Below are 25,841 nucleotides of genomic sequence, written 5' to 3'. Positions count from 1 at the left end.
CTAGAGAGGTCTATGGGATTTGTTTAAAACCACATCTCTGGCTCTCCAAAATAATGAAATCTTCAATACTGCTCAGTTAGAAGTCAATGCCTTTTCTTCCCAAATTCCCATACTACTTTAAAGACAGGCACAGTCCTTAACTACAGTTCTTAGTTTGTGCTAATAGAGAATACAATTGGAACCTATTCAAAAGCAGATAAAAATCTATTTTTTCCACTCAAAAAACTGTTTTTAGCAGTTTTACTACATAAACACAGTCATCTTACTCCTGCAAAGCTTTTTCCACTACAAGTTCCAAAATATTTGCCATCCCTTAAATGTGTGTTCTCCAGCTGTTTTATTCTGCAGAATGCACTCCAAGTGACTCCAATTCTTTCTGCTGGATACTGTCAGCTGCATCCTGCATCACAACCTAACGAACTCATTATACTCCATATAGAACAGGACAGAGACCAAAATGACTGTACGTCTAAGAAACAGCAAATAATCTCACAGCACAAACTGTGAAACTTCTAGATGTTGTGAGTGGTTTCACCACAATAAGCAAGCAAGCAGGACTGAGTGAGGAAACAGAACTTCGATGAAAATCCTTGCTCAACAGCTGACTTCGATGCAATACTAAAATCAGTTTACTGGTCTTTATGACTAAGGAACTCCATAGCTGAGGGGGAGAAAAAGGAAAATACGGGTTCAACTTGCAGCCAGAATATCTACAACAGCAGTAAGAAGCCTGTCTGTATGGCTTTCAAGCCAGACAGAAATAGTGTATTAATGAAAGAAGAAAAATTATTAACTCTAAATCTAAAAGCACGGGTTTTTTTCTTACCTGTATTCAGCTCCCCATCCTTTAACAAAACTCATTCTTATGGTACACATTCTAGTAAGCTGATAAACTGCTTCAAAACCCTGATTCACAGATTGAGCCAGAAGAGCAGCAAATTCTTGGTTATTAAAGATTTTTAGATTGCATCCTATAAAGAAAAATGTCAAAGGGTAAAATCAATGAATACTTGTGTTAGCTACACAGAAGCCCAAAACCATGAAGAAACTCCTAGGTATCAAAAGGAAAGCAAATGTCATCCAGTGAATACATTCACTAGATATTTTTGTGTGAGACCTTTGGTAGGCTACTAACCTGGTGGAATTTTGCACACAGTTGCAGGATGCCAGCCATATCTCTGATTACAGTTGGGGCTCTGAACAAAAATCGCACTATCGCTTAGGCACTCAGCAAAAACTTCTCCACCAATGTAATAGAGACGGACTCCCCTTCCTGTAGCAAAATTCAAAGGAACTCTAGTTATGATATGACCCAAGCAGATTAACAAACAAGGGAGTATTTTGTTTCAGAAAAGGCGAAGGTTTTTCTTTATGACAGAAACATAGATCAATTATCTACAGGACCACACTGCTGGGCTAACCTCTGCAGCAGGGGCAAAGCACAATTAACTTGCATTTTTCTCCCACAAATACACAATATTTGAAGGAGAAACAGAGTAATTTTTGGTCAAGAGTGAGACAGAATTTTCTAGCCACGTAACGGCTTGTAACCAAATCCAAGTTAGGAAGCAGTGCTCATTACCAAAATAACTTCTTCACTTAAAGAAACACCAAAATTGAAATAAAAGGATTAGATTCCAACAGAATTAAAACTTGTGCTAATATTAAAGTGTTGTGTGTGAAGTGGCACAGGCTACTATGGCAAAAAAGGAAAACGCAAGTATACCACTTCAACACTCTCCACGTACACGCACCCACACTATTTCACAACCCACTGCATAGCCCCTCTTTGTGCTACTTTGACAAAAACAAGGACTTCACTTAGCCCTATGACACAAAAAGTACCCATAAGAAATCCTATTGCTCACTTTTAAATTGTCATCTTGTTCTCTCTCTCTGAGTGGAAAAAAAAAATCTGTATGGGTTATTTCTAGCACAAGTAAGAGAAGTAATGTACAACTGATCTCCCAAAGAAAACTATTCATAATTAACAGGTCCTTTAAAAGTGATAGTTTCTCTTCCCCTTTTTTCTTTAAAATTGTTTTTAGAACAAAATGTGAGCTGCTCTATAAAAAAGTGAGAGCTCCTTACATTTTTGCTTTTCCTTATCATTGACCATTTTGATCAGTCAGCACAGGCATAGCCTGGGTTTTTGCACATCTAAAGTTTTATTAGGCAGGCATTTGGATTTGGCATAGAGGGAGTCAGAAGGTTCTACTAAAGAGGGTGAACTTTTTTACTAAAAGTAAAAGCAAAAAAAATCTCACGAATGCTGCTAAATAAAAGAATCCAGGGGGAAGGGAAGAAAAAAGAAAAAAAACATAGTTTACTGAAGAACTTAAAGCCAAGATGCTGCACTGTGGAAAACAATATTCTTTACTAACCATTACAAAGAAAATCTTGATCATGTCAAAACAGCATGTTATCTCAATGGCAGCTGTTCCCATTTCAGGAAAGAATTCAAGTACTACCAATGTCCATTCTGCATTTTATGAATTAGATTAAACTAAGCAACATGTTAATATTTTGTAATTAAAGCTTAAATTTCAATTATAAGCAACTCTGCGCATAAATGCTACCCAGGGCAGAGTGGTCCAACAAGGAGCCTGAAAGCCAAAAACCTGCCCCTCGGGATGCTTTGGTGCATCATCTTTTTCCAGAAGGCACAGAACAGCAATGTGAGCAACAGAAATCCCATACAGTTGAGTGGCTTCCTCCTGTGCTGCTCTCAGCCTGACAGCCGTGGGACTGCTGCTGCCACGGACTTAGTGACTACTGATTGAGGAAAGGCAGCTCCTTTCGGCTCCAGCCATCACAGCATCTCTTCTCAATTGCACCTGGCTGTGGTAGCAGAAGCTACTACATTTCTCCCTGATTTCAGAAGCGGTGACCTCTGTGTCTTTCCACTTCTGACCTTAGCAAGAGAGACCAAGCTCCCCTTGGCAAGCCTCGAGAGAGAAGTTCAATGGCTGGCTGCACAAGGGTGAGAGGACCTCAACACACAGATCTGCCCATCTTACCTGGATCATTCCAGATAACTTAATGGCTAAAATGAAATTAAACAGTTAAAAGATCAGAGACTTTTACCTATGTGTCGCCTTGTCATTTCCACTGTAGCATTTCTGTTTACGTTGGAAAGCAGACCTAGACAAAATCGTTCTGAATTTGATGGATCTGTAAAGCCATCTACAGTCAGGGAAGGCTGTGATGCATGGAAGGTTTCTCCCACTCTTTGATTCAATTCATAGTATGCTATTGAACACCAAAATGCAGGCTCCGAGTAAGTAACTGGTTGCAAGTCTAAAAAAAATTTTAAAAAACAAGCTTAACACAGAATTTGAGGCTGAAAAGAAATCTATCTGCCCTGCTATTCATCTCTTCCAGAAACAACAGTGGTAGTCTCCTCAAACTACTCAAATTATATTTTGCTTGCTGTCATTTTTACCTACCCCAGTAAACAAAATGGAATTCAATATTCCACAGAAGGGAAGGAGGAGGGGAAGAAGGAGTGATCTAATCTGACCACAGCTCATGTAGTTCAGTACTCGCATTTTGCTTGGTAAAATGTAAGCTAATGTTGCTGTGAGTGCCAGATGTTGAGACATTTCTGTTGCCTTTCTATAACTTGCAAACATTTTGGCAACGTTAAAGAAAAGATTGAACCATCAAACACTGAACCACACATAGGAAAAAAATGTTAATAAGAAAATTATGTTCCCTTGTATTACACTATATCTTATACTGTCTCTTTATCTAAAGGCAGCTCTAAGCTCCTTTTACTCTCCCTGACTGGAGCTCAGTATCTTCCCTGTGCATCTTCAGCTTTTCCTCCACGGCTTCCCCTTTTTACCTACCCTAATTACTTACTCAGCCTTCTGAACAGCATTTTCCTGTCACATCCATTCCTTAAACAAACCCAAGGGAATCTGACCTTCCTGAGGCATTTATACAGACACACAGCAATGGCACCTGATCAAAGCAGGTGGGCAACTAATGTGGGAGCAACAATTGTGTTGCGGTCATGGGTGAACCAGTACATGAGAAGAGAAGCAGAACACACATACAAGGGAGACAGCAAGTCTGGGCAGCACTATGGATAGGTTAATGTCCTTTAAACTACTTATTTTATAAATGCTATTCCTGCACACACAACTATATTATTCTTTCTCTTTGCTAGAAGCTCAACAGTTACAGAAATAGAGTACTTATTAACAAGTTATTAACCCAGCCCTATTATGTTTATCATCAGGAAGCCAACCCAATGGTCTCCTCCTAATACAGCTCTTACTTTTTTAAAGTACATTTTCATTTTTCATGTAATTTTATATATATAAAGAAGAGTCACCACACACAGACAAACAATTAAAAGTATTTCCAGCTTACCCAAGCTATGATTAACTGGAGAGAGAGTACTAGGAGACAGCTCTGCCGGAGATCCTGTTGAAGCAATACAGATTGTTTCAGAGCAAATGATTCTTGTTATTTCAGATGGCTAGGTATAACCATTATCTAGATATAGTTTTACATTAAAATTCTTTGGAATAAGAAACCTCAGAAATCCTACAACCAGTTTTCCAGCATGTCACATGCTTATTCTGAATTAAGATTACATTTAATTTTCCAGACTCCTGGGAACCTACTCCTCCTTGTAAAGACTCGATTAACATCTTAGACTTGCATTTGGCAGAGCTCTCACTTCATGCACACTCCATGAACATAACTTTATTTATGCACTTCTCCAGTGAGAAGGTAGTGACTTCTTCCCCAATTCAGTGAAAAAAGCTAAGAAAAAGTGGACGAGACAGTCAAGATATTACCTCTCGATTCTCAAAGGAGAGGGTTTATCTCTAGAAAAGAACAAGCTGGATTTCCTCATTTGAGGAAATCATTCTTTCCTGCAAGGAGGAAGAAAAAAACTCAGAAAAACATGAGCTCTCCAACACAATTTGTGCACCGGTAGGCAAAATACAGAGAGACTGCACAGAAACATTCCTATAATGACTGCTGATGTCAGGCTTTTTTAGTTAAGGTACCTATTGTCACACAGTCCGAAAATATTGCAGTTCTTACAGAACTAGTGCAGTTGATTCCAATTAACTGAGAAAGGTTGCTAACATTAACTAACCAAACACACGCTCAAGTCTGCCAGCACATAGCAGCAGGTTCTTATCCAGCACATTAACTGTGCTTTGTCTAAGTCTAAGGCCAACCAGATTATCCAGAAACCATTTCATACAAAGGCACAAATGCTTTCAATAGAGCCTTCCATACAAGAATTAATTTGAAACGTGCCAGAAGTGATATGGTTGTCAGAGTTAAGACACAGATTCTCAAAATGCAGCATTTCTTTAACTTGGTCAGGCCAAACAGACATTTTCCTTCAATGAATCTGTTTCCAGAATGTAAAGTTAGGGGTAAGTTGAAACCAGTCAACTATTAAAATCTGCTTTAAGGCTTTCTGATGAAGCCTTAATTAGACCTGTATGCTTTTGTTACGAAACAAATCAAAAGTACTTAATACGGCACAGAACGTTTTAAAAGCATTCCCTTAACAAAAAATTACTTCGTTCACAAAAGATTGAACGAGTATTTTAAACAGAAAACACCAGGTTGTACAGAGCGCTATTGCCATCATCGTTCGGGCTGAATTCATGCCACTACACAGAGGGATCATAACTCGTAACCCCAAGTGTCATGGTTTAACCCCAGCCAGCAATTAACCACAACACAGCCACTCACTCGTTCCCCTCCCCGTGGGACGGGGGAAAGAATCGGAAGAGTAAAAGTGAGAAAATGCGTGGGTTAAGATAAAGACAGTTAAATAATTGAAATCAAATCAAATCAAGTAGTAATATTAATAATAATACTAAAAGAATATACTAAGCAAGAGGTGCACAATGCAATTGCTCACCATCCACTGACCAATGCCCACCCAGTCCCCAAGCAGCAGCCCCCCAAGCCAGCTTTCCCCCAGTTTACATACTGAGCATGGTGTCGTATAGTATGGGATAGCGCTTTGGCGAGTCCGGATCAGCTGTCCTGGCTGTGCCCCCTCCCAGCTTCTTGTGCATCTCCAGCCCTCTCAGTCGGTAGAGCACAAGAAGCTGAAAAGTCCTTGATTTAGCGTAAGCACTACTCAGTGACAACTAAAACATCAGTGTGCTATCAACATTATTCTCCTACCAAATCCAAAACACAGCACCATATCAGCTACTGGAAGAAAATTAACTCCATCGCAGCCAAAACCAGGACACCAAGTCTTGAAAATAGTGAAAAATAAATGTTACCTGTATCCATGCTTTGGTTCAACTGCTGGTCACTTGTTTCTCCATCTTCACTGATATATCCTGGAGGTGGTGTTTCTGTCAAAAAAAATATCCACCTATTGGTTCAATGACCGCGGAAATTTGTTAAGATTTAGCATTTGGGGTTTTTGTCCTCAAGTCTTCATGAGCTCCATGTGATACCTGAACACTGAATTAGAATTTCATTTTGCTGTCCCTTTTTCCTTCCAGTAGGACTTCAAACCCATTACCCGCCTTATTGTCTATGTAAAATGTATCATCTCTTGTATGCCAGTCAATTGCTCAAATGTTATATAATTAACATATAATTCTTGTTTGTTCCATTTAATACAAGATACTTTCACTACAATGAGTAACAATTTTGCAATTGTGATCAACAGCTTTCACATTTAGTAGAATTACAAATGAAAAAAACCATCTGGTGACTTCTACCAAAAAAAAAAAAAAAAAAAAAAAAGTGAGCTGTCTTTATGTAGTATAACCATCAGATCAGATACCCTCCCACGCCTTACAGAAGTTGCTAGATTTAAAGGTTATTTTTCAGTTCAGTCCCCAAATCCATTTTTCTTCAATGCCCAACAGCTGATTTCACTCATTAGTGATAACTATTTTGTCTAACTAGTTACACTGCACAAGCTCTACTGATGATTATTATTACTTCCAAGTAATATTACATGATTATTATTACTTCCAAGCTCTATTAATCTACTCTTTTAACTAGCTTTCTATAAAGGTGGAGTTTCACAGACCAAAGTAAACTCAGTAACAAGTTTGAAGCATTCTGATACTAGAAACTGTGTCTAATTCCACAGAAATATCTTCAAAACCCAGGAGAGTATGGTTGTTCCTTTTCTCCATTCGAAATGTATTTTGTAATCCAGATAATGAGTTAACCAACTGCCTTTCAGGAAATAATTTTCTTTGAACTGGGCAAATGTCTTTTCCTATATATTAAAGGCAAGACCTGGACTTCTTTAGTGAAAGTGTTTGAAACTCACTATCTCTACAGTCACCTTAGAATTGTCTCTGAGACATCTGAGAGATTAAACACATTTAATTCCATTATTACCAAACAGCAGAAATTTAAAGATAAAGCCTTTTGCTTAAGAATTAAAATCAAACTATATCAAGTATCGTGTCTGAGATTTACAGCAATATAGTTAAGATCAGAAGGAAGTCAGTGAGAGGAAACCAGATTAAGTCAGTTGATTAAATAAAAATGAACGCAAAGAATTGTATCTTTGGTTCATTCTGTAAAACTAGCATGCTAAATATAGATGTGACAAAATTTAAGTGAGAATTTAAAAGGAAGATAAAGGGAAATCTGTACTAGCAAGAAGTATGATGACAAAAATCATACTTGTTTTGAATATTTTTATAGAATTCATTGTGATAAAGTGGACTACACCCATTTCCAAATCATTCATTATAGTTAAGCCCACAGCCATGGTAAAAGGTCAATAACCATTTCCAATCCAACTCAGGCCACCTGTTTCCAGTTGCTAATCTAGGCTCTTTGGCACAGGTTATTTCCCGTACCTAGTCTCTGTCTGAACAGAGAAGATTTCCTCCACCTAGTACTATTAATAGTGTTTTAGAGTCAGAGGTTGAGCACCACCACAGCTGGAAATAAATGCCCAAGTGTAGCATTAACATTCTTAGCAGAGCCTGGAGGCTGCCAGAAGATTGGACAAGGCAGCATCTGTAACCCGAAAGGGAACATACAGCCCCAAAGGCCATCCTGCACCTTCACGACCACCATCTTCCCAGCTGTAGGTGAAATCAACCTCTCCGCAGACCAAGTACTGCGACAGTATTGCGGTGCAAAACTAGCATGGTTGTTAGCCTGGCCTACCGCTAAAGAAAACGGTTCTCTGAAGCAGGCTGTCTAGACACACAAGACTTATCAGAACCTAGCTAAGTATTCATGGTTAAGTTAGCAAGGTCAAATAAAGTAAGATGCCATGATATGAATACAACAGGAGGGTGTCAGTGACAAAGAGAAGGAGGGAAGGTGTGGTTAGCTGCATAAACATTTGTATATCACGTTGAATACCCGCAATCACCTTGAACAGACTTCCTGCAAATAACTACCTAGAGTTGCTTTAGCTCATTTCCATAGCACTGGATTTTCAAACTGTAGCTTTCCAGTAAGTTGTTTGCAAATGCTATCAAAAGCCCTCAGACGGAGTCAAAAAGTAATCATAAGTTAAGAAAGCAACACCATCTTCTAGCACCTTAAATTGCTCTTTAAAGATCTCCTGTCTCTAGGTGGCAACAAATGTGGCACAAATTAAACAGATGAGATCAAATGCATTGAAATTTTTTTGGTGCCATTTAAATTCTTGGACACATTTAAAGAAAACACAAGCGACAGCCTGTTTAAGACACGTAGATACAATTTGTACATTGCACGTATTTGAGTTTCAAGGAAGTCCTCTTATTCTTTGTGAAGGTCCAGATCTGAATTTTCAGCTTGTTTGTAACATAGCTGCATTAAACATTTATGAGAAAATTTCAGCTTTGCTTGGTTTCACACTCCAGGCAACTTCCTGAAGAGACAGGAAACAGGAAGTTGGGGCAGGAAACAAAGGTCACTGATTTTACGTTTCAGTAAGGGTACACGCTTTCAGGTGGACTGTAGCAGACTAGTCTTGGTATTTGTTTTGGGGTGGGGAAGAGGCAAATGGGGGAGGAGGAATTCTTTAAGAGTTCGATATTGTTACCTTGTTCTTTTGTACTAAAAAGACAAAACAATAGTAACAAATACACAAAGCAGACCTTGATCGATTGGAAACTACAGATCAAAACACTTTTCAAGTTACTGTTTTGCAACTTGAAGTTTTCTCCACATACTGCACATAGTGAGACTGAGCAGAAGTTTGCTACTCCATCTCCAATACACAGCATTTGGCAACCCCTGTATGTTTGTAAAACAGGCTTAAAGCATAAGGGGAAGGTCTACTTTGTACTCATTAGCATTCTGAATCTTAATTAAGCTATTGAAACCAAGTAAGCTATTGTGAAACCACAGCAATGTGGTTTCACACAGGATCGTGTTCTGCAAACAACAGTGTTCTGGTATTTCCATTGGAATTAATACAGTAAATCAACCACATTTAATTTATTGGTGCATCTTTCAATTAATATGATCACTTAGGAGGATGAAATTACCATCGTTGTTCCAGTGGCACATTGTTAAGTGTACTGTTTGCGGTGGGAGTTAAGAAAATACCTGGTATGTAATTGCTCTGTGGTTCAATTCCAGCTGGAAAGTTAGTGTTTTCAGGAATGGAATGGGTATAGTCATCAAGAGGCGGAAGCTCCGTTAGAATCTCAGTGTGCCGTGGCACTAGTACAGGAGGCAAGACTGGAAAAGCAAAGTTCAAAGCATTATTAAGACCTTCTAAATACACACTTCTGTGAACTAAAAGAAAAAAATATCTAAAACATCTAACAATTTTTTTCAGATATTTTGAAATTTTCTGACTCTCAGTACTGCTAATACTGCAATTGTACTGCTAGCTACTGGAAGAAACAGGTTCCTGAGGTGCCTCTTGAGTAAGACTGTTCCACATTAGCAAAGGTAAGTCATCTCTGCTCTCCTTCTCATGCCAGACTGTACTTAGCCAGCTGGAAACTGCTAGTGGCACTGGAAGCGTTCATTGGGTTATTCAACACATTTGTAAAGCAAAGATTTTTCAGTATCTTTACTATTAAAACTTTCACGGGATGGCATTCTCAAAAGCTGTATCTCTAATCATCTTGTACTTATGGCAAGAGAAAGCATCATCTTTCTCTATTTTTCATGTAAAACTTTATGCTGAACAAGTATGTACAGATGCTGCTACAGAAAGTCAGAAGCAGAAGCAGTCTTCCTACCTGGTGTCTCCACTCTCTGGTAGTGGTAAGGGTTTACACATACTTCATCCTTTTTAAGATTAAAAGCATATTCACAGTTTTCAATTGCTTTAAGTTCATGGTGACTGTGAAGATCTGGCCAGCGCCATAAACGACAGTAAATAACATGCGGTAATCCTTTACGATGAGATACCTGTAGACGGCCATCGAGAGATCTATATGGGAAAGATGTTGAGAAGCATTTACAGACTGCGTGCTGTCTTTTAATCGCGCAAGCAACAGTGTACACACATGGGACGGGCAGTTTATTTATTCTCAGAATTCAGCGGATTGACACTGTTAGTGACATTTATACTCTTGTTAAAAGGCTTCAAATGCGATAAGAATGATGGTATCAAGCAGTGTCTTAACTTATTTTTGAGCTGCTCAAATTATTGCCAGTGAATTTAGAGTTCATTAAAAGCCACTTTACCTCCAACCAAGTATTTAGGATGATTGCTTCATATACATTTTTTTAAATGCAGAAGACAGTTGTTAAAAAAAAAAAAAAAAAAAAATCACACATTTAATAGTCCCTTCCACTGCTAAACCTCAAGGCTTTGCTGTGGCATAGATGCTTTACGGCTTTAAGCTTAAGAATTCCCACAGGACTGCAAATAAGCCTATAAGCAGTCAGCTGCCCAAGTGATCCACATGGCAGTATAACTGTAATGCAAAAAGCATGAATGCACATCTTGTAAGGGCTGTACAGTTTATCTTCTGGACTTCATCTGCCTTGCTACCAGCTGAAAACGTTTTGCTAGTTTTAAGACAGACTGCATATGCTTACACAAATGCAGATGTTTATGATTGTTATGGGATGGGAGACAAACCTCAATACACAAATCAAGTAATGTGACATGAAAAAATAAAGACCCTATTTAGAATTTGCCCACCATTAACTACTGAAGAATTTACAAACAATTCTTTAGTAGCTCATATCTGAGCCAATTAGCAAGATTTAACTGAAAGCTTGTTGCATACAAAGCAGTTTAAACACTTTGTAAGATTAGGTCTAAAGAATTAAGTATCTCAACTTTGTTAATATAAATACCAAATCACATTAGACCTTGCATTTAACAAGTCTTCCCATTCTTTTAATGGCACTGGCGTGAAAAAGGAATATTCCAGAATTAGAGTTTCATTGGTCAAAACATCAGCTGAGAACACTTGGATTTCTACACTGGCAAGCAAATATTTTAAAATGCTGTACCATGAGAGGCCTAGGAAGCATTTGAGTCTATTTTACAGCTAAAGCATCCCATTACAGACCCTCCAAAGCCAATCCCTCCCACAAGATTTCTATGATGCGAGAGAGGGCAGAATATTCACCTGGTTTGTTCAGAGAAGCTGTAAAGGCCTGTTGTATCCCACTGATCTATCGTGTTTGGTGTACTCAGTCCCCAAATTTCAGAGCAAGTGCTGTGCATAAATTGAAAACAAAAACAAAAAATTGATATGAATATGGAACATGGTTATTCAAAACACCATGATGTCAAACATGGAAAAATGTACAGAATACTTCCTTTCACATAGAAGATAGAGCATTGTTAGACTTGCATTTAAACTGACATCTCATGCTATATTTTCTATATGAAGGAGGCTATCAAAATGGAACACGTGATTCAAGGTAAATGATAATGTTTTTAAAAGGTGAACAAGTTCTCTGCTTTTAAGTAGTCAATACAGTTATAATGTTCCTTAAAACAGGCAAAACTTCCTCAGCCTAGCTCTTAACAAAATTCAATTTTAAAGGGTAGTTTCTGGATTTTTTTTTTGTTTTTGTTTGTTTTTAAACATAAGCTTCCCTAAGATTTCAAACAAAGGCCATGTGTGTCTGAAACTGAATATCACAATCTAACTTTCAGGTACCACCACTTAAGCATCAATCTCATTCTCCATGCACATACTAATTTGCTGCTTTTCCCAAAACAGGAAAATTCAGACTCTGAAGAAAAGCACATAGTAGCTGATACTTCTCACTGTCTTCTCATTAAAAGCCTAAATATTCTTTTCCACTGTATACAAAACACAGAATGTTTAACACAGTTTTACAGTACAGTATTTTAAGTCTTAACTATAGAGTAACAAAACTTTAATTGCTAAATCAAGCAGGAGGAAGGGAAAGACAACTATTTCTTTACCAAACTGGTTCAATGACAAGATCACAACAGTAAAGAAGGAGCCTCCATTGGTAGGCATGAACTAAAAGCACCAGCAGATTTAAGTAAAACAAGAAAACAGCATGGGCTTGTAAACGGGCAGCACATTTTCAGAGTCATAAATCAAGCTTGGCTCTATCACAGACTTGCTCTGTGACCACTGAAAACTGACAGTTAACTTTACATAAATAACACACAATTAGACTTCGCACCTCAGAAACGAAGAGAATTTGGTTGATGAGCAACTTACAACTCCACTCCCTAATTACAAAGCCTGAAGTTTGACTGGCTACTACATTACCTTTAAAGTTAATAGCCTCTGAAAAGTTGCAACAGAAAGAAAAGAATCCAAGTTCACCAACTCCTGGTTTTAAATACAGGCTTTGCTATTTAAATTTAAGCTACTAAGCTTACTGATACACTCACAAGTTTGGATTGAGTGTTCAAGGGAAGAAAAGCGAAGCAGGTATTTTTATTTCTCACCCCTACACAGAGAAAATTCATTAGCGTTATGAAACAAAAGAGCAGACAGCACAGCACTGTACTTAAAACCATTTACAGGGCTGAAAACCACCTCAATTCCACGGTGACTTTAATAAAACTTAAGTGCGGGCTACTGACAAAGGGAAGGAATGGCTCTTGTCCCCTCCTTGCCTTGTCCCTCACACCTCATTTCTAATGACATCCCAGGGAGGCTGAAATGTCCGTGCAATTGAGCAGCAACCCAAATCAATGAACTGGCTATCTGACCGCAGGACATGTGGCTGAAAATTAACGTTTTGAGTTACTTTTCAGCCAGATCAGTTCTTCTCTTCACTGTGGAGCTACACAAGCACTACGAAAGAGGAGCAAGGGTGTAATTTTGGGCAGCAGCCTGCACTTACCACAAATAAAATTGTTGAATAAAACATGGCCTTCGACATTTTACTGATTAAGGCCACAAGTAGAACCTTGTACTAGATGACTTTGTCAAGTACGGAGCAGCAGAGCCACACACGAAGGCCCATTCTCTGGCACACATCCAGCTGTTCAAAAGAGCCAACTGTCCTGAACGAGTTACATCCATCTCAGACACAGGCAGCATCACAGTTCTCCAGAAACAGAGTGGGCAGCAGAGCAATACTGACCATCACTGCATCAGCAGAGCCTGCAACCTCTCTTTTTCATATTCCCCCGGGATAGTGGGCTGCCAGAAGCCACGTAAGGATTGAAATAGTTGCCCTGAAGACAGGCAGGCAGCCTGTGGGACACAGGGAGCATCCCCACACTGTACTCTCTGTCCTTAAATATGCACCACTACTGCTGGTAAGACAGATCATATGCACATTAAATTAGAAGAACAATCAGCCGACATAAAGCCTGCTGCATATTAATTGACACAGTCAGCTCTGACAGCTTACTACCTTTGAGCAATGGATCCTTTATACAAAGGAGTGCTCCAAAGCTGATACTGTCACACAGATTACACGTTCCCAAAATTGTGGGGTGCGTCACTGGTGTAAATGTGACATGCCACGCAGTTGCTACACAAGACTTTTAAGACAGCACACGCAAAAGTAAAATTCTATAGCCCCTGACAAAGCACGATGAACAAGAACAGTATTTTATATTGCTAACCTCTTCTCTCTATAAATATTGAAACTCTCAAAGCTGGCAGCATATTCCATAACCTACGGGAAGACAATCAGCACTCTGAAGTGACTGTGTGACGGAGCCATAGCTTGAAATGAAACTCAGGACACCATGGAGGGAGGGCAGGCCGGCAGGTACAGAAGAAGTGATCAGATAGAGCAAAACTGCTCCAATATTCAGCAGCTTACATGATATGCTGTCTTCCACGATGTATGCCTGCTTAGAGCTGGGATTAATATCAATGTTTTACTGGCTCACCTACGCTAGGACTATACTCCAATTCCAATAATCCACAATCAAACACTGAAGAGCCTGCAGGAAATCATCCTGTATGATCAATAAAGTCAGCTCAGCACAGCTTTTAATGTTCACTGGAAGAAACATCTGAGGAAATAAAGTGGTCTCCCCACTCTCCCGCTCACATAAAAGATCCACTGCCTAAAAGATGCAAGAGTGTCCCCCCACTACGTCACCCAGACAGTAAACTAGCGTTGTTAACATTCACACACACGCACACCAAATCGGAATTAAATTCCTCACAACCATAAAAAGCATACTTCATACGCAGCACTTCCACGAAAGGCCACAGTATGTTCATCCATACGCAAGCGATAGCGCGACGGGGTGCAGACGCTCCTGCTCATCCCAGAAAGTTAGTGGCTGGAAAGAAGGTGACTGCATTCTGAAAGATGTTTAAACAACCACTAAAACCATCTAACACAGAGACAGGAGGTACAGGCTTTTTAGTACTGCAGAATTACTGCCCCAGAATAAACAGGAGGCATTCTCTCCTAAACCGCCCTTTCTGAAGCGTCCCAAATTCCTTGTGATGTGAAGAATCCTTCTATGCCTTAGTCCATAAAGAATATGAAAGAATCAAGGACTAACATCTGTACTCCTAAGTCTTGCCTGGAAACATTCCCAGGCCCTGGAACATGATCATGTATGCTAGAAAGCAGCTAGGACATTCCCCAGCGCTGGGCCGTGCCAATTACTGTTCTCCCACACAATTCCCAGGTTTGTGAATCGCACACCATCGGGATCACTCACACTCGGCAGTTCAGATGCAGCCACCCTGCCCTGGTAGCTAAGAGTTTAAGAGTATGGACGAGGCAGTCCTAAGCCAGTTGGCCACGGTGCCCGGGAACATTCCCAGGCACGTTTAATTTATTAGGAGGAAGGCAGCCAAGACATATCACCATTAGGAAGCAGACTGCCCTCAAACCGAAGCCTAGAAGCACACTTCGGGCTTCATGTTTTACCAAACAGGGGTTTTTGGTTTTGAACTCACTGTATACCGCAGCACGGGTAAGCCATCGTTGTTTCCAAAATACAATTTGGCTCCTGCATCCAAGCTGTACTTAAATCTTTCCTGTGGAGACAGCACTTAAATATACTCCAAAATACATGCTTAAAGCTAATATACTTCCTCCTACCAGAGTGGACACTTCCATTCCAAAGAGCATTTTCATTGCTGTTCTCGAAACAATTTGTCTGTTGACAGAAACGAGGTCAACTGTACCAAAGCTAATATTTTTATCTTTTCAACACTATCTTAGATTAGCAAATCACGATGTTCTGTGACCTCTAGCACTCCCAGAGCAAGGTTGCTTGAATACTAGATTGCTGCTTTTGTAGACCCCACAAAGTAAGTTAATTTATTATATGGGACTTCAGGGACATAAAACATCAAATTGGCTCAGTTTCCATGGTGTTTTGAAGTTCTAACAAAAGAAAACTATTTCTTAGAGAAAGGAGAAATGCTCAAAGGACACTTGCAAGGAATAACAACTACTCTTTGAGACCCAGGGGTTTTTAGGGAAAAGTCAACGTCTAGCAGACATCTGGTTAAGCTGCTACACACTAAACCTGGGACAACTCAGTCCTGCACTTCCTACCTCATGACTGACCAGAGGACTGATGTGGTGAAGAAAGGGTCAGACAAGTAATTACTGGGTGGAATCGAACCTACTTCCATTGGAGCCTTTCCCTAAGGTGAAAGGGTTGCAAGAGCTGGCCTTTCAACCTGACTTTTCATCTGCTTATTAGGAGCAGCATCTCAGATGATATTGTACAATTCTGGCAAGAAGAATCTTTAATGTGGCTATCAGCATGCAACAGCACACAGTATGCCTTCACTTCTTCCATTTCATCATTTCCTTTAACAGGAAAGTCTGAGTTCCAAAAAACCCTACTCTGGGCAAGAAATTACCTAAACAGCAAAGAGCTGTAGCAATGCTTCACAATTTTGAGACAAAGTGCCAAAACTGCCTTTCTTTATTTAGTAAAACAGAAAATACTGACACACACAAGAAAAATGTGGACACAGGAAAAACCTAAATATCAAAGATAACCAAAAAGTATTTTTATCGCCTAGTCTACATATCATGGATGATGCTCCCAATCGCCATCAACAGTGCAAACTATCTTAGTGGAATGACAGTATCTATAAGTCTACTATAGAACTGGACTATCAAGTCTCTGTTCTAATACAGATGAATTCTTGATCTGCCCATGAAGAATGAACATGGACAAACGTGGTTCGTGGCACACTCATAAGTAAGCAGTATGATTGCTTGCTTTAATGTATTATACCCCTATTGGAGGAATCAAAGTCCATAACAAAATCCATAATAACCAGATATGAACCACATGGGATGAAACAGTCTGAAGTAACACACTATAGTCAAAATTCAAGAGTCCACAAACACAGATGGACATCACCTCAACTGGAACACACTGCCCAAAAATAGATTCTTGTATTTGCAATATGATTAGGTGGCAAAGAATGCTGACCTACCTAGGTGAAAGAAGGAACAGGATAAGGCTGCACAGGATAAGATGACCATTACCAACCGGTATGTTACTGTTAGCCTGTGACAGTACAACCTCATCTTAGTGAATACAGAAAGCCATTTGCATCCTAGCTTGTAGCAGCAGTAATTCTGAATTAGAAATTTCAGTAGTTGGAGATGCAGCTACACAGAACAACCCACAACCCCCTCACTGATGTCCAGATGCCAACAAATAAAGCCACCTCAGGCTGGTACTCAACCTAGGCCACTTAATTAGCTTCAGTTTCTCAGCACAGTTAAAAGCCAGATGTACTGATCCTGTAGATCCAAGCAAGTATGTGCAAGTACTGTCCAAACAGTCGTGACCACAGCATCAAACAAGCTGGTGCCTACTCATGGTACTGCATTGCCCACACTCCAAGGCACCCCTCTGCTTTCCCTAAGTACATCTGCAAAATAGAAGATACAACCAGGGATAAAGGTGGTAGGTCTTGTCAATAATAGTTTTATAGAGAAGCTGTTTTATTTGAGGCTATAGTTGAAAGAACCTAGAGCCAGCAGAGTTTTAAACAATACTCTATGTGCACCAAAGCTATCACACACATGCTTAGGCTGGTATATGCATATCACAGGTTGTTGCTACTATGAATTTATTACCAGTTTTTACTGAGACACAGAATGAACAAAGCAACTATCCTACCACTAACACTATTTACAGTATTGACAATACTGCATGCTGTAGGTAACTTTTGTACTAAATGAAGTGCTTGCAACAAGTACATCAGATGAAAGTAGGCAGAACCACTTCAAAGATATTTATATACGAAGTACCAGAAACCCTATACAGAAGTTGTTAAATATTGTCAAAATTCATACCTAACTACAATTCCACTTTCTTCTTCAAAGTCTTGCAAAGAAGTGGAACAGCTTTAAAGGAGCTAAAAGGCACAGAGTTCAGTTGACAGCCTTCTCTTTACCTGAAGTGGTAGCACTAGAAAGATGATAAATAAAACTTGAAATGCAAATTGCATAATGCTAGTCAAAGTCCATATTATACAGGAATCATTACAGAATGGTCTTGGACATTTAACATACTTATTTGTGAAGTACTACACTGAACAACTAACATTTTCCCCCAATCTTTCGTATCTTTCAGAATCTACAGCCACTAACAAGTTTGCAAGTCCATGTTCAAGGCAATCTTCTCCATTTGTCCTTCTCCTGCATCTTATCATCATAAGCTTTTCTTCCACTGAGTCTGATTTGTCTGTTCCTACATTTTCTGAGGCACTTGCAGTGCTGGAGCTGTGACTGAAATGAAAAATAATTTCAGTAAACTGTGATAGTGCCCCATTTATCTGTTTTAAAATGGGAGATGAGAATGAAAGTTACTTTTCAAATTCTAGAATTCTCATGTACAGTCTTCTCTAGATGCGAGACTGACATTTGTTTTCACTCAAAGACTAAGCAAGAAAAATGCAACAACAGAAAAGAAGATCATGTTTTCACTTGAACTGGAGAAGTTATTGCACGCACACACACACAAACACCTTTATACCAGCCTAACATTGACAGGACTTACTACCTTGACTGAGATTTTGTCAAGGGTGCAGAAAAGAGGTGCAGAATTTGCTTCAAGAGCTATACCACGCTATAAAAAATGGAGTTACAGCAGTAAGAAATGGTCACTAGATTTATGGAATTCCATTTTCTCACAACAAATGGGCAAATGCCATTGCTTTAACATTGCTCATGGCTGCTTCTGTAAAACTTCCTTGAGAGGTTATAGTCTATAGATTGAAGATCTGTACCTTCCATACTATCTTTTTTAGTTCGTTTGTTTGTTTTAAATCTTGCTATGTAAGATCTTAGATCCAAGACTTTATACAGCAACATACTGAGCATGAAACCAAGGTGGGAACACCACTATACTGACTTAGGCTCTGGTTCATCACTGGTGTAGCTGGATTGAAGTTGTACTCCTGTGAAGACACTGTCCATTACTCAACTGATACTAACTTTCAGAAAAGGATTGACTGATGGATGAAAGAACAGAATCCTTCCTCTCATACCAGTTATCTTCTTCCTGATGCAACTGGGGTTCAAGAACCCATAAAGCTGGGAGAGACATACACCAAACCTTTGGAACTAGCTCAGAGAGGGTCTCGAAGACAACTGTAACAGAAAAAACTGATTTTAAAGGCTTAGGTGTAGTCAGCAATTAAAAAAGTTCATTGGCTTACATACGGTATTGTATTCAGCACAGACGACAGTTCCTACCAAATCTGCCTGATCATGGTTTTCTTAATTCTGGGTTTCAAATGGAAACATGTGTAGCTGCTTTTATATTCTGACTTGACAGTCCTTTCTATATACTGGCAATTAGCATTTCTCCCTACTACAGCCTAAAATGTCTATGTACCAGCCAGCAGCAATCCTAATTATACTACCTGTCAGCAAACAGCACCTCAGCTAGCTGTATAGCCAGTTGTCTGAATAAAAGCTTACTGTAAAATGTAGTTTGGCTGACCTAAGTGTCTCAACTACTGAAACGTATGTTGCTCATGGTTTCTCTTCCCCATGCTGGGGGCGGCAGGGAAAAGGTTATTTGCACTATGCTCACTTAGAAAACATTAGAGAGATCTGCAATAACAATGCAAATGTTAAGTTACTTTCATGAGATTTCTACCCTACTCCTCTCTGAATCCTACATCACTTTGCGTCCCTGCAGAACTGACCAATCTGTCAAAATGTCATCTACTCACTTAAATGTACACAACCAGGCATGCACATTCATCAAATGGCATGACTCAAAGCTACAGCAGTTCATTCCTGCTTGTGAATGACGTAAAGTAACACAAAGGTCCTAATCTCATTTTCTTGCAACAGAAAATTTAAAGATTCAGTAACTCGGTATAAAATAATGGTTTTTCTTCTAAGGACCTGCTAGAGGGATGAGCTAGTATCTTGATCAATGCCGAATAAAAAGCACAAGTGTGAATTCCTCTTAAAAATGACTTCCACAGATCACAGTGGCACTCATCCTTAAGAAGAGCTGAACAAGATTCTTCCATGGAAACCATTCTGTGATAAACACTGGGGTAGAAAAGCAGACCACTAGGAAAGTTCTGTTAAAGGGTAGTATTAGCAACCAGAGGAAAAGGATATTTAGACATGTTGTAAGTACAGGTGGGCAGTCAGTTTGCTAACAGATTCTCCCGTTCTTCAAAGGAGAAACAGAGCCTATTAAGTCTAGGAAAAGGATATTAAGCAACGTCTAAAAGAGCCCTCGGCTCCAGAAAAGAAAGCTCTTACAGAACTGAAAGGACAGGTTTCTCTCTCAGAACAAACTCAACAAAAGTAAAACTGGCAGCTGAGGGAGTCAGCTCCCACAATTATGAGCACTTCCCCGAGTGTTTCCAAACCCTTAGATTTACTTGTAGTTAAGCAACTGGTCTTATATACATAACAAAAGCAGCCTTGTTTACCCTATCCCCCAGAATCCAAAACCAGACCTTTTTTCTTCAAGCCTATGCCACACAAAGATTACTTGCTCAAAACAGTAACTGTACCTTCTCTCCCTGTCTCCGTCCTCCCCTCACACACATTCAGGACATACTACATCCAAGAAAGAAATGTTTATGTATGTGCATATTTAGTGGAATATAAACCAGGAACCATTACACAACTTCTCAGAACCCTTTCATGAATGAAGTTTACATAGAATTTTATACAATACATTCAAAATCATTACATCAAATACAAAATGCAGCATCCGAACAGAGGAAAATGACTTAAGTAACCTTCCTTATAAATGGATGTATGCTAGAAAATTAACACATCAAAACAGCCAGAAAAGCAGGAGGCACAGGATACAATTAACCTCTCTAACACTGTGGGAAAAGAAAAAAGTCATTGAACAACTCCCATTTACTTCAGCTGAAACTTTAAGGATGTCCACAGGGGACGCAAAAGTGGAACGTAAGGTACAAAAGATACTCTGTTATAGCCTAACATCTGAGCCTCCCATTGCTCATTTCAGGGCCAGTAGCTAGTTTCTTCCAGTTTTCCAGAGTGCCAGGGCAACAAATCATCCTGACGAACAGTATATGCTTCTGTTGCCTTTTCTAAAGGCACACTTCTTCCTGGTCACATGTGCAATAAACTGCCTACAGAGGCAAAAATACAGATATAAGTCGGGCCTCTTCAAAGCACTTTATCCTCCTCCCTTCTCCCAAATCCTGACACGCCAGCCCAGCGCTGCCAGACAAAATAAAGCAGCCAACCACAATCAGTGTTACCTTTATTTTTCTCTTGATGCTAGGAGATGCTGGAAGGATAGCACCTCAAAGTTCAAGAGCAATTTTTCCAGGATGCCATGGAAACCAAGCAGAAGTAAAATATTTATTTCTTTTCTTGTTGTCCATATGGCCTGTTCAGATGCAGATCCTATCAAGAAGTCTTTACTCTCTGTTCAAAGTCAGGTGGAGAGCAGCCTGCAAACTTGTAAGCTTCTAAACGGCAAGGTCAAGCAGCACAGAGATGGTGTTCAGGAGTGAGAAACGAAAGGCAAGCAGTACAGCTCGGCCTCACTTCAGAGTCAGCAGGGAGCTGGCCACAAGTCTTACGCTAGAGAGACTGAAGACGGGGAGCGTGCAAAAGCAGCCTATGGAAATCATGAGCTAACAGATTTGCTGGGAAACTTGCCCTGCAGTTCCCCACTCCCAACACAACACCACAGCTTTCCACAGCTGCAATTCGTACCTCACGAACTCCGAGGCAGTCTTACTGGAGATAAGATGAACCACAACACAGACTGATACCCCCATTCATATGTTCAAAAAAGCCATCAAAAACAGTGACTTCTAGATGCCCTGCATCTAGCGAGGATGACAGATGTACAACCGCATTCATGATGGTAGCTCCCCAGACTAACCAGGCTGGACAATAAAAAAAAAAAAAAAAGGAGGGAAAAAAAAGGAAAAAAAAAATATCATCACATGGACCCACAAGCTCTGAGGACGTGGATGTTTGTACTTTAAGATGGCATTCTTGAAATGATAACTTGGAATGCCTACACTCCTTTTATTTCTTACACTAGTATATCTAATAAAGTTTTCCGATTGCTGTGTTATTTTGCAGTTTCTCACAGTATCTTCAGAAATGTAAATACAGTATTTCAACTGAGATAGAACTTTGCGATTTTGAAATTTCCATAGCTGAAAGTACCGTGTTCATCAGTAATGTCTGAGTGAATTCACACTGAAGGTAAGTTATCTGTATTTCACCTGAAAATGTCTTTGGACTTTCTGACAAAAGCTTTCCAGAGAACACAAGACCACCATCTCCTGAAAGAAATAAAGGATCAAGATTCTTTTGGAGTAAAGGAAGCATAACCAGGAACACATGCTCCAAAAATGCCCATTTAGGAAAAAGAATCAGAGCTCCGGGTAGCTAGTGAGATGTTGCACCACATCATGTAGCAGGCAGCTATGAAGCAAGTATGTTCAGCAACTCAGCCTAGCTGAGAAATCACCATCTGTCCTCCACTCTCATTATACCATGCCTATGAAAACAGTTGATCAAGCAATTCCTTTCTAATATTTAAATTACCACTGAAATGCTCCAACTAAAGAGACAGATGACTAGCACGGTCTTCCAGACCGGGAACAACGTCAAGCTGTTAAATACCTTTCTTTTACTTACAAGTTACATAAGGAATGAACAACCTAACAGATTAATCTCAGCATCATTTCACACCACATGTGGTTACTTTTTCTTTTTTCTGTTTTGTATTAGTAAGCAATATCATGCAGTGGGTTAAGATGACACCTAATACAGTTTCACAGATTAACTTTCTGTACCATCCTTAACAGACCTGAAGAGAATCAGAAGTATCAAAGGACAAAGAATCTTTACAGGAAGACATATCCATCATGATACTTGTTGATCTATCCACAACAAATTGCTTTGTTAACAGCAGATCGTAATCTCATAAAAGATCATACTTTCAAAAGGCATAAACAGAGCTCAGCACACATATTTCAGGACTAGCACCAGACAGACATTAAAAAATGACCTTTATCTCAAGTTCTCTAACCACCATTAGTCATAGTAGGTGTGGTGAAAGCTTTTCCCACAAGCTAGGAGGTACAGCTACCAAGGGCTAAGTCAAATAATTTTTCTCAAGTAGTCAGTCATCCTCCAAGTGGGTGAGCGGCTGATGCTACCGCGTGAGTGGGCTGTTTTGCAACTGATGGACAGCTGAAAAAAGATGTGACATTTTGATTAACCTTCTCAAACTAGTGGGTATTTGGGGTAGTGAGGGGGAGGGATTAGCTCTGCAAGACGTTTATCTTGTCCACATTCCTTGAAAAATACGCTAACTTGGCAAAAAGATTACTCTTACAGTAACAGTTACAGGATCTTTTAATACCTCATTTCAAACTGAAGCTGCCTCTGGACAGCTTCCCCTATGAATTACACACCCATCTCGCTAAACGCAGGAAGACAAACGAACACAGGGTACATAACATGAAGTGCTCAATGCAGGGAAGCCACTACCCCCAGGATGACCCCTGTTGCAGCCCAAGCCACGTATACCTAGCAGGAAATCAGTGAAACAGAGAATACATTGAACTTGATCCATGTCCGAACAAGAGACTATCTCTAAAGATGAGGGATACGAAAATTCAAAGAAACATCAAGTATTATATAACCAAGGCATGCAGTGTTTCCTATATGGTATTTCATAGAATGACAGAAAGGTTTGGGTTGGAAGGGATCATCTGGTTCCAACCCCCTGCCCTGGGCAGGGACACCTTCCACCAGACCAGGTTGCTCAAAGCCCCATCCAGCCTGGCCTTGAACACTGCCAGGGATGGGGCATCCACAGCTTCTCTGGGCAACCTGTGCCTGTGCCTCACCGCCCTCGCAGTAAAGAACTTCTTCCTTATATTTAATCTAAATCTACCCTCTTTCAGTTTAAAGCCATTCCCCCTTGTCCTATCACTATGGCCCTTGTGAAAAGTCCCTCTCCAGCTTTCTTGTAGGCCCCCTTCAGGTACTGGAAAGGTACAATAAGGTGTCCCTGGAGCCTTCTCTTCTCCAAATGAAGTTAAGGTTTGAGCCATAGAGGAAGCTCTCCCAAGCAACGTATGGGGGAAGTGAAAAGAACGGTACTTGTGCCATGACTGTTATATCATTTTCATAAATACGTAAATACAAAAATTAAACCATATAATGATGTTACCACCAAAGAAGGGCAGCGAGGCTGGGGCAGGGGCTGGAGCACAAGGCTGGGGAGGAGCGGCTGGGGGAGCTGGGGGGGCTCAGCCTGGAGAAGAGGAGGCTGAGGGGAGCCCTCATCGCTCTCTGCAACGGCCTGAAAGGAGGCTGGAGCCGGGGGGGTCGGTCTCTTCTCCCCAGGAACAAGCGATGGGACGAGAGGGAACGGCCTCAAGCTGCGCCAGGGCAGGTTTGGGTTGGATATTGGGAAAAACTTCTTCCCCGAAAGGGCTGTCAGGCCCTGGCCCAGGCTGCCCAGGGCAGGAGTTGAGTCCCCATCCCTGGAGGGATTTAAAAGCCAGGGAGGTGTGGTGCTTACGGACACGGTTTAGTGGTGGGCTTGGTAGTGTTAGGTTAACAGTTGTACGTGATGATCTTACGGGTCTTTCCCAACGTAAAGAACTGTAGGATTCTATCACTTAGAACAATGCCCATATTTTATGAGAAATATTAAAGAAAATTCAAAACTACCAAGGAAGCCATAAAAAGGCTTGAAGAGTTTCAGTGTTCAGATACAAGAAAGCAGTATTTTATTTTTAAAATGAACTTAGTGTGTTTGCTGAGACATTATAATGCCTTATGTGCTTAGCAAAAGCAAAATCAAGAAAGCAACTCAATAGCCGAGGTGCCTAACTACAAGCCTCTCCTCTCCTCAGGCCCTCCACAGAATACAGGACCCCACATTAGATACTATTGGCAGAAAATCTGAGCATGCAGGGGACGCCCCTACAAGAAGAATCAAAAATCTATTTATTTCCTGAGCTTTGCTGCCTAGAGCTAGACAGAAAGGAAGCGTTAAGATCACAGACAAGTCCTGAAGTCTTCGGCATCTTGCCCACGCTCCACACCCAGAACACGCATCTGAAGACGATGCCCACAAGCACTCTTGCCTCACATGCGATTGCTTAACAGTTAAAGCACTTTCCCAGGATATACAACAGTTTCTTTTCCTCACTCCACCTAACAGGAGTCAACCCTGATCTACCACCATCTGCCCTCTGCTGAGGTGGCAGTTGCCCTGCTCTCTCTCTGTCCTACCGCAGCCAAAAACATGAGAGTTTCAAAGGCTTGAGGAACATTGGCATTCGAGTAAACGGTTATGTGGCTTCTCGCGGCAAGGAGAGCTGCTTAAATCCTTCTTGGAATGTCTGTGGTTATTGGCCAAAACGTTGAAGGGTTCCCACATGATGAACAAACATGCTGACACTGGGCTCCAGTAAAATGTCTTCCTATCACTGAACTTATCACTATTACAGCGTTTTTAAAATGGCTGCCACCAGTGCAGCTTGCAACAGGCACAATCACTTCAGTAGGCCTTCTGTTCTCCTATATTCATCTAATTGAGACATATAGGGGACAGCAAAACACTGATTTTTGGTTACTAGCTGTGCTTAGGCAAGGCTTAAGTCTGCAAGACAGAAACAGGGAACATTAGACACTCAAAATTTAAATACAACGGAACTAAAAAGGTATTTTTATTATTAGCTTTGTGGAATTCATCAGAATGGACACACTTGAATTCCTCCCCTGATACGGCTCTTAAGTTTATATTCAAGTCTCCCCCACTATAACAGAAGGGGAGATTTATTACAGAAAGATGTAAAAACCCATCAGTAAGCTTTGGTGATGGGATGCTGCACTGCTGTAAGCTTACACAAACACAGCAAGGTTCAGAAGTGGTTCTTGGAAAACGTAGTTGGAGTCCATGAAATTAACATTTGAGTTGTCTACTAAAGAAAAAAGACTTTTTCAACCAAACA

The 25,841-nt window shown here is 40.2% G+C and overlaps 1 protein-coding gene across 6 annotated transcripts in view; it reads right to left on the bottom strand.

Annotated features, from left to right (window-relative positions):
* LOC309602833 (mothers against decapentaplegic homolog 2) overlaps positions 1 to 25,841 on the bottom strand; it is a 55,796-nt gene that overhangs the window by 4,620 nt on the left and 25,335 nt on the right. For 5 of the 6 annotated variants that reach the window (XM_082336836.1, XM_082336839.1, XM_082336837.1 and 2 more), the window contains 8 exons: positions 11,538 to 11,627; positions 10,188 to 10,381; positions 9,541 to 9,675; positions 6,288 to 6,362; positions 4,384 to 4,437; positions 3,088 to 3,300; positions 1,136 to 1,273; positions 827 to 971 (listed from right to left, as the gene is read on the bottom strand). In XM_082336836.1, coding sequence (XP_082192962.1) covers positions 827 to 971; positions 1,136 to 1,273; positions 3,088 to 3,300; positions 4,384 to 4,437; positions 6,288 to 6,362; positions 9,541 to 9,675; positions 10,188 to 10,381; positions 11,538 to 11,627 — 1,044 coding nt within the window. The remainder of the gene's footprint in view (positions 1 to 826; positions 972 to 1,135; positions 1,274 to 3,087; positions 3,301 to 4,383; positions 4,438 to 6,287; positions 6,363 to 9,540; positions 9,676 to 10,187; positions 10,382 to 11,537; positions 11,628 to 25,841) is intronic. The other variant, XM_082336841.1, reaches the window with a different exon arrangement.

This window comes from Platalea leucorodia (assembly GCF_965183815.1).
Source record: "Platalea leucorodia genome assembly, chromosome: Z".
Classification (NCBI taxonomy): Eukaryota; Metazoa; Chordata; class Aves; order Pelecaniformes; family Threskiornithidae; genus Platalea; species Platalea leucorodia.
Note: the sequence above shows the minus strand (reverse complement) of the source record. Positions and strands in the feature narration are given on the sequence as shown.